Genomic DNA, 9,379 nt, shown 5'->3' with positions numbered 1-9,379 from the left:
CAAAATATACAACTAATATTATATTAGATACACTAATCTAGTACATGTATCACTATAGAGTTGAATTTTAACAGTTCATATAAGATTTTACCTAACGAAATTTGAGAAAAAATAATATCAACTCTACATACAACTACCATCATCTGCCTTAAGAAAACAAATTCATCAAAACCATTTAGGGATAGGCCTATGTGGCAAATTAAGTTTGGACTTGGATCAATTACCTTATTAACTGATTTTTAATATTGAAGGGGCATGATTTGGTGTCTGTTAATAGAGAAAAATAATGAGGGTTTTTAGTTGTAAGAATAGCAATAGCAGCTAACATAAGACACATTGCAAGTTCTAGTGTTATGTATAACTGCTGGGTGAACAGCGCATAAATGTAGGTGTAGAGAAGAACTTAATACCTACTATTTACTGACACAAAAGAAATGGACAACTTTGCAAAACATCATGGTATGGAAACAATCATGATTAACATATCATGATGCATATCTAAAACAAGATTAAGACTGGTTTGTATACAAAGTGTATGAAAGGGGAAGTTTATTTGCCTTCCGCAGTCTTGTTTGCAGTTTAATTATGTTAGGAAAACTCGAGGTCGTAATTTAATTCTTTTCGTAGCTGGAATGTTAACATTCAGTTGCCTTGTTCCAGGATTTAATTTTTTTATTTTATTTTTAAATATGGCAAAAATATAAAGACAAAAACTTTGTGTGACTTTCTGCGGTTTGATTCATTGATTAATTCATCATTGAAATAGTGTAAGTAGAAAGGCCTAATTATTACATACTCGTTTAATTTGGGGTGCGCTCCACAGTTAAGTATAGGGTAACCAACTCGCGGTGTTTTCTACTAAAATAGTACAATTTCTTGAATAACCATGCAAAAATATTATTTAAATAGATTTATTTATGAATACGTGTATCTATTCAATTTTTCATTAAAACTCAGTGAGTACAGTATTTGTCAATGTGCCTTTGAAGAATTAAATCCCAAAAACCCAGTTGAATAAACTATGAATAATTCTAAACGCACGGCGTACGAGTTAAGCTGTGATTTAAATAAAAATTGCAATTGAGCTATAGGCTAAAGTAAACCCAATTTTGGCGTATGATTTTTTTATTGCTTATTATAGCTCAATAAGTGTTAGTGTGTATTTGTAATATAAATTAACTTATTGCTGAAAAACACTTTTCAAAATAATATGTTATTGCATATCTCCTTAAAAAGAAGCGTCGTTAACCCAATTACTGCAACAAACGGACCAAGACACGACCCTTGGGGCTCCGGACTGTCCTCTTAATCGACGGTGGTGATTAAGTATTTATTACAGGAAATACTAGGACGGGGCTGTAGTATTAAGAAAGCTAAACTTCTTGCAAAACATTAAAACGTAACCAAAAAGGTTTTTAGGATCGTTGGTATATTTTAGGTAATTATTATATACTGGACAATGTTGTGGTAATGATTTTATCAGGGGTCCCCCATTCACTTCTTAAATTAATATAAAGAAATGTTTTACCTGTACCTCGGCAGTAAATTATTTTAAGATGACAAATATATTTCTACCTAAATGTTTTGTAATCGTAAACATATTTTGTATTTTCAAAATTGAAGCGTTATTATAAATAGTGTACAACATTTTTACAAACAATAATGAATAAATCTCTAGCAACACTCTAAAATACAAACACTTTGCTTTCAGAAAATTTTGAATGGAACTAAAATTCCATCTCAGCCTCCTTGCCAACCTTAATTAGTGTACGAAAACTTTGGTTCTGATTATGTTAACTTTACTTACTTTCGAGGATGTGTGTATAGCACAAACCTTGTTTACGTAGAAGTTAAACCCTCTTGTTAGTGTTTTGTTTTGTTTCCAAGAAATACATATTATTTGATCTTATGAGTATCGTATATTAGCCTATGTCATTATAATAATTATCATTATAGTTTAAAAGAATTATAGAAAAGTTAAACCTTTAGTGACGTACTATAAAAAAACATACTGTTTACTATATGTAGTTATTGCATTTTCATTGTATTTCCAGTAACAACAAATACCTCCTAGGACTCAAATTTGTATGAATACGAGAAAGATGATTACAAACCAATAAGAAGAGGGCCTTAGTAAAACATGTACATTACATGACATTTATTCTGCTTACAAGCTTGCTACGTAGCCTAATCACTTTCAAGGATGAAATTGAAAAACAAAACTATTAAAAATGTATACAATTAGTAATGACAAGTTGAACTCATAAAATATGAATGCGCTAACATAAATATTTAATGAAAAAATATTTCGCTTGAATATTTTGTTAAACTCATTCATCATCAGTGTCGGCTGTCCTAACTCTGCGTCGAAATATGTAGAATTCCACAGCTTCAACTGTAAAAACTTTTGCTTTTTCCTTTCTAATCATATTTACTAGCAAATGCTTAGCATAATTATTTGTCTTCATATCATGCCAAAACAATATTTCAATGTATCGGTTCAAAACATGTGTTATAAAAAACTTCAATTTTTTTTTCAATTGATAACTAATATAAGGTTTTTATCATTTAGGTAAATTTAGTTCGTATATTTACAAAAAAAAATTATGTTTTTTCGTTGAAAAGTCTCTACAATTTCTGCATAATTCATAAAACTATATGGATTTTCAATTCTGTATTTGATATATAATTAAAATTCATAAAGCAAAAATCGGTAACACCAAGGACAGGGGTGAAATAATGTCAAAATATTTTTAAAAATGACCAAGTGTGACTAAAAAAACCCCTTAAAATCCACTGTTTGGGATATGGATACAGGGTTCCTATATTATGTTACATAAATAATTGAATATAATCTTTTTTTATTACAAGGAATTAACCAAATTTTTGTCTTATTCGAAAGTTTAAAATATTATAAGTTATATGATCTGATATAATGTAATTTTATGAGAATTTCATGTTAATTGTTTTTCTGTATCCGCAATCAATTATAATAATGGATAACTGACCGTTTTTCAGAGCAGCAGAAATGGATTTGGATTGTTCCAATCAGACTGCAATAACTTTAATACTCCAACAGTCATCTTCGACTCCTATTGTAACGAACTTAAGAGAAAAATATATTCCATATACTAAAATAAAATGTAATAACTTAAATATTTAAAGGTTAACATAAAGGTAATATATTAAATGTTGTCTTTTATACATAACATGGATTACTAAGTAAAAAAAATAAAATATTTGGCATCACATTCTTCCATTTAAAACTCAATATTGACATTCTCTAAAAATTATATGGGTAGATATGTTTTTTCTCAGTACATTAAATTATTACCATACCGAATTGTTATTTTATATCAACAAATTTGTTGGATCACAAAATTTTTTTTTCTTTTGTTAACGTTCATGGTGTTCTAAAGCAATAAAATATTATGAAGGCTAGGAAACCATTCCGAAAGTAGTTGAAAAAATGGAATACTTAACCTAGTTTCAAAATCATGCATTTTCAAGATTAAAATGCATGACATCACTGTAGTACCTACTTTAAGTAAAACAACGTATATTTTTAGTATAAAAACTATGTGCAAGCCCTGTGTACTCTTACATGACCTATATACTACCAACTACTAATGCATGTTTGTAACAAAGCTTGATTTATATCAGACAACATTATTGTGACTACCTCACATGGCGGGGATTCCCCACAAGTCTGTGACGTCATTATGGCGCTGAGGAATGATAACGACCAAACTCAACAATACAACTAACTACATTGTACAGTTGTTAACGTAGTTGGCTTATGACACATTGTTTTATAAAAGGAAATACAAGTTTTTATCCCAAGCTTATAGGGGCTTATTGCTAGGTTCGTTAATTGTTAGCTTAAAACATATTACTAGGTCACAGGTAGTTTTCGATAATCAATTAGATATTGTATATTAATCAGTATTTATATTCTTCTGTATCACCTGGTGTCTAAAAGACTTAATTTAAGACATTTCTGGAAGATAATTACTAATATTTCGTTAAACAATCTTTATCATAAAGATAAATAGAATTTTTTTAAGAATTCTTGTAAGAATACTAATAAAACTTATATTTATAAATGTATTCATTATCTGCCATTACAGCATTTGCTTAAGTAGTCATATCTGAAGACAAAGCTAATAAGCAAACACTGCAACGTTTTGTTACATATATTCCTATTTGTGAAAAAGTGTAATCCTAACAACACGTCTTTCGACAAGTTATGCTTTTTACGTAGGTATATCACCATAGTATCTCCAAGGACTGTCGCTTACGTCCACTTTTCTTAGTAATCAAGTAAATTAAGTTTTCTCTGATTTGTCTCTTGAGCCAAGTGTTATTTTCTTGTTTTTTCCCAAAAGAAACTATAGAACCCATTTTATTATTTGTATCAAAACTACGAACATCTTCAAGCAATACAGCATTTTGAGCTAGGCAAACATTTATGTGTTTTATATGATGCCGAATGTTTGTTAAACATGGAAGAATACAAGGACAAAATTTAAAATAAAAAATGTATTGCTGGAATTTACTGGTAATAATAACAATATTATTGACGTAACAGCTACGTTCGGATACTTTATAACTTGCTCATCAAATCGAGGGTTAGTGTAACAAAGATGGTGATATGAGAGTAATAAGACCTCGAATAAGCTTCATAGTTATATTTTCAAACCACTTTAAACCACTTTAGATAATTTTTAGCATAGTAAATGGTTTCATTTTGTCAAAATATTGACCAAGATTGAACAAATAGTTTTACACATTTAGGCCGTATACATTTATATTTTATAACCCCTTTAAAACTTTTGCTTATACAATTTATACAATTGCCCCTCGTATATATAATTATTATAGTTAATAAAGGTTGGTGATCCCTCCTCTGTCCATACGCAATCTTAATTTCAGATCCTATGTTTTGAACATAAGGAACTATGTTTTGAACTCTGCTTATCTCTCTGTGCACGTTTGCCTAGTAGTCTATACTGTGCAAGCATCAACAAGTTTCTAAAAGTGAATCTTTTGATTTCAAGCTGTTAGTTTTGTGCTTTTATTAATTATGTCGACCTGTGGCGTCTGTAGGAAGTGTTGTGAAGATGTTGGAAACTCTGTTAAGTGCACCGGTTGTGGTAGTGTTTTCCATGCTGACTGCATCAAGAAGCAAGATGGTGAAACAATTAAACCACGTGCGTGCAAAGATTGGAAGTGTAGAGACTGCAAACAATCTGCGGTAAGTACAGGCAGTGGCTCTTCAACGACTACAACTTCAATAACAAAAGAGTTTTTCTTAAAAGTGATGGAAAATTTCAAAAATGAGATCACCAATGAGCTTAAAGGTGTGAAAAAGGAGACTCTTGAGTTAACCACGACAGTGCAGCACCTGTCAGATACTGTCGACGGTGTAGTTAGTCAGATGAATGATTTTAAAAAGGAAATTATGTCTATTCGGAAGGAAAATGAAGATCTGCGTGCCAAAAACAATACATTAACCTCACAGCTTGGAAAATTAAATGATAGGATACGAGATTTGGAACAGTACAGCAGAACAAACAATGTGGAAATTAGTGGGATTCCAAAAACTGCTAATGAAAACGTCAAATCTGTAGTGAAGGACATTGGGTCAGCATTGGGTCTGGAGGTGGAGACAAGCAGCATCGCAGCAGCCCACAGAATCCCTTCGTACAATAAAACCCGAGTGCCATCCCTGGTGGTACAGTTTACGGAGAGGACAATGAAGGAAGCATTTATCAACAAGTTTAAGGAGGCTAGGGCAAGGAATGAACACCTCACGGCTAATAAAGTGAACAACACCTTTCCCCGGGACAGAGTATTCGTGAATGATCACCTATCTCCAGAAAACAAGATCTTCCTATCCAAGTTGAAGCAGAAGTGCGCTGAAGTCGGTTACTCCTTCGTGTGGTGTCGAGGTGGGAAATTCTTTGTGCGGAAATCTGAAGGTGAGAAGGCGATCAAAGTGAGTACCTACGAGGAGATAGCAAAGATCAAATAACTGTTCTTCAGCTGTACCTGATTTCTGGTTTTATTAAGATTTTGAATGATTTAAATTTTATTAACTTGATTTGAAAACTAAAACATGGTAGATACAAATTTAAATAATTACGAAACAAACCTATCTGTCTTTTATGACACTGAAATTAACATTACTTTTAATTTTATATATGCAAATATAAGATCTTTAAGAAGAAACTTTAACAACTTTCTAGTAGAATTAAACAGTATTAAAAGCAAAATTCATTGTATTGTTCTTAGCGAAATTTGGATCAAAGATGATGAGGTTAAACTATATAAAATACCTGGATTTAATAGTTTTGCTCGTTGCAATGACACTTACAGAGCTGGAGGTGTAATTTTTTATGTAAATAAAGAGGCCAATGTATCACAAATTAATATTGAAATGATTACAGCTGATGTTATGGTTCTGAAGGTAAAAATAAAAAACACATTTTTTAATGTTTTTAGTATTTATAGATTGTTAATGTACTCTGAAATTACTTTTATAAATGAATTATCTGATAAATTAATTGATTTGAAAAATAATACTATTTTTATAGGAGATGTGAATATTAATTTGTTAAATTCTAGTCAAAATAATGTACAGAACTACCTTAGCTTGTTAAATAATCATGGTTTTATATCTGTTGTCACATTAACTGGATGCTGTGGCAACGTAATTCCGAGTTTTTATTTCATTTGTATTTTATGTTATTATGGTGGAATAAATCATTATTTCATATTTCATCATTATTTCATATTTCATTATTTCATAAACTTGTTGAAAGTAAAAGAAACATGTAATGAATGCTGACACATCATTACACGACTTGCTATGTAACGCCTCTACTGTAGTCTTTGTGTCTGGGTAATGAATGTGGCTGACTACTAGACCCAAGGCTGATTAACTCTGCAAGTAGTCTTATTTTACAAAAGCATCCGTCTTAAAACTATTTCAACAACATACAAAAATATTTAATTAGAATAACTTTTTTAGGCAAATATATATCCTACAAATAGTACATCCATTTATGCATCGAATACAAGGAAAGGCATCGCTGCTTAAGGAAAGGCATTGTATGTACACTTTAATGATTATGTTGGTTTTTGATATGTGTCTGAACAGATTTGAAAACATTATTAGTATTTCATTGAATAAATAGTTTAGTTATGACCTTCCTTTGTAAACAAACAATGGGCCCATTTTCAAAGCGAGCTAAATGACTTATAAACGAAACCTCTTTGTAGTATGCAGCCGCTTCAGGACACATTTAAATGATAAAAAGCTCATCTGAGCGCGTCTTGCAGTTGTTTCCGTCCTTTCATTTGAAAACAACTATTTGCTCAGTTAAGAAAATAACTCATATCCTACCTATGATAATGACTACAAAACAACTGGTGCGTTAAAAAACACTATACGGTTGTAGGATATTTAATTTGTCCTTAATAAAGGAAGGCATTCATAATTGAATTGTACGTTAATTTGTGAAAAGAAAACTCAAGTTGGACAAATATGCAAATCTGAGAATTGTGGGTTGTGGGGTCCAAGTTAATCCGCTTATCCTTCAAATTCTGTATTGCTTTCTCCTGGTCTGTCTTTTATGAAATAATTTGAATTAAAATTTGTGAAAACAATATTTAAATGTACAAAACCTCCTTCCTCCAGTAACTTTGTTAGGTATTCCACTCCTCCTTATGATGTTTTATTTTTTAATGGTTTTTACGTACACAGACTAACCTAAAACTAATATTACTGTAATTGTAGAAGCACTACATAATGAAGTCACAAGTATATGAGGAATCCGTCTCATGTAAAAGTAATCAGGTAAATAGGCTAAATGAAATCGTTAGAGTTATACATTGCACACTGTACAGTGGTAATAGGTAAACATCTATACAGTACTAATGATCACACAATCTATTTTTTAGAATTTCCGATTTCGTAGTGTCAGTTATAAGTAAAGTGCAATTTTGTACGTTAAAGATAATATACTACTATATATATATATTTATAACATGCCCAATGAAAGATAGACCATTGAAAATAAATATCTAAATGTTAATAAATCAAATATAGAATCTAAATTCAAAAAATACGTTTGAAACTCGATTCATTAGATATTGGCAAGCTTTTAAAGAATCAATCCCCTTTTGAAGTGCCTGTTCTTAACTAAATAAACTGAGCGATTATTTTTCACAGTTTATTTGTATACACCTACAAGTTTTCTTTCAACACCAGTGTACAGTGTTTGAAAAATTAATTTTACTTAAAATTGTGGGCTTTGTTTTTTGTTTTTATTATTTAATCAAATCATATGCGGGTAAACGTATAATTGTTTGACCGATTTTGATAAGTTTACAGTAACGGACTGTATTTACGTAAAGTAGGTGGCTTTGAATTTATTTGTTTAAATAATCAAACCTGTATGTATGCTTGTAGATAGTCCATAAATTCTCGTTTGCAACAAAGTAGATATTTGTAGATATTTTACTATTATCTATACTAATGAATTGTGTAAATTATTAATTATCAAAAAAATATGTACTTCACTAAGATTTGGAGTAATCTTTGTCACGACAAAGAATACTTTTAGTTTTTACCAAGTCAAAATTATATAAAAAGTACCCAGGTTTCTTACAGTTATGTAAGACAATACTTAAAAATCTGTCAACAATTTATAATACGTATCGAGGGTATAACATGGTATTAACTACCAATAATACATTTCATTGGCATAATAACTATATAATATTGATAAATATAACAGTTTTAAAATATTGATATCACATAATTAATAATATTAGAAGTTTCAACTAATGATTAATTTATTGTAAGGTTGATAAATGTATAAGTTGACACTTGGTCTCATCATTAGTTAGGTTGATGTTATTTTATGGCCTCGTTAATCACAAATTGTTTATGAAAGTAGATGAGGTTTATGATAAAATATTGAACGAAAAAATTATAATTACGATAAAATTATGTGTTATGATCAACATTTTAAACGAATAGTTCAAAAGTAGACCAGCTTTAACATAACTCCTGGTTACAAACACTATGGTCTATAACCTCACGTTCATTTTATAGCTAAAACTTAGCCACCGGTTATTTACCTTTGAAAAATTATATGGTTTGAGAGTTTTTTTTTATATAAGTCGTTCCATATAACAGCGACAGATAGTAGTTAATTAGATTACAAAAATGCGCAGAACAAGACTGCAACCCTGAGGGACTTAACGTGCCGAGGATGGTAAAGAGTGACCTGCTGAGGTTGTTAACGTGCTAATAAGGATAGGTTGTCGTTTGACATTGTGGCAATATTAATAGTTAACACACTGT

General features: G+C 30.5%; 1 protein-coding gene across 1 annotated transcript; it reads left to right on the top strand.

Annotated features, from left to right (window-relative positions):
- The first annotated feature begins 5,086 nt into the window (after positions 1 to 5,086).
- LOC128999593 (uncharacterized) lies at positions 5,087 to 6,037 on the top strand. Its single transcript, XM_054426177.1, has one exon. The coding sequence runs from the start codon at positions 5,087 to 5,089 to the stop codon at positions 6,035 to 6,037; it is 951 nt and encodes a 316-aa protein (XP_054282152.1).
- Positions 6,038 to 9,379: the final 3,342 nt, after the last annotated feature.

This window comes from Macrosteles quadrilineatus, unplaced genomic scaffold (assembly GCF_028750875.1).
Source record: "Macrosteles quadrilineatus isolate MER2022 unplaced genomic scaffold, UCM_ALF_1.0 Scaffold_8__2_contigs__length_117827958, whole genome shotgun sequence".
NCBI lineage: Eukaryota > Metazoa > Arthropoda > Insecta > Hemiptera > Cicadellidae > Macrosteles > Macrosteles quadrilineatus.
The sequence above is the reverse complement of the archived record's forward strand: the minus strand, read 5'-3'. Positions and strand labels throughout refer to the sequence as shown.

Excerpts from the sequence above, each read along its gene's own strand:
- LOC128999593 (XM_054426177.1), top strand. The coding sequence starts at position 5,087 with ATGTCGACCTGTGGCGTCTGTAGGAAGTGTTGTGAAGATGTTGGAAAC.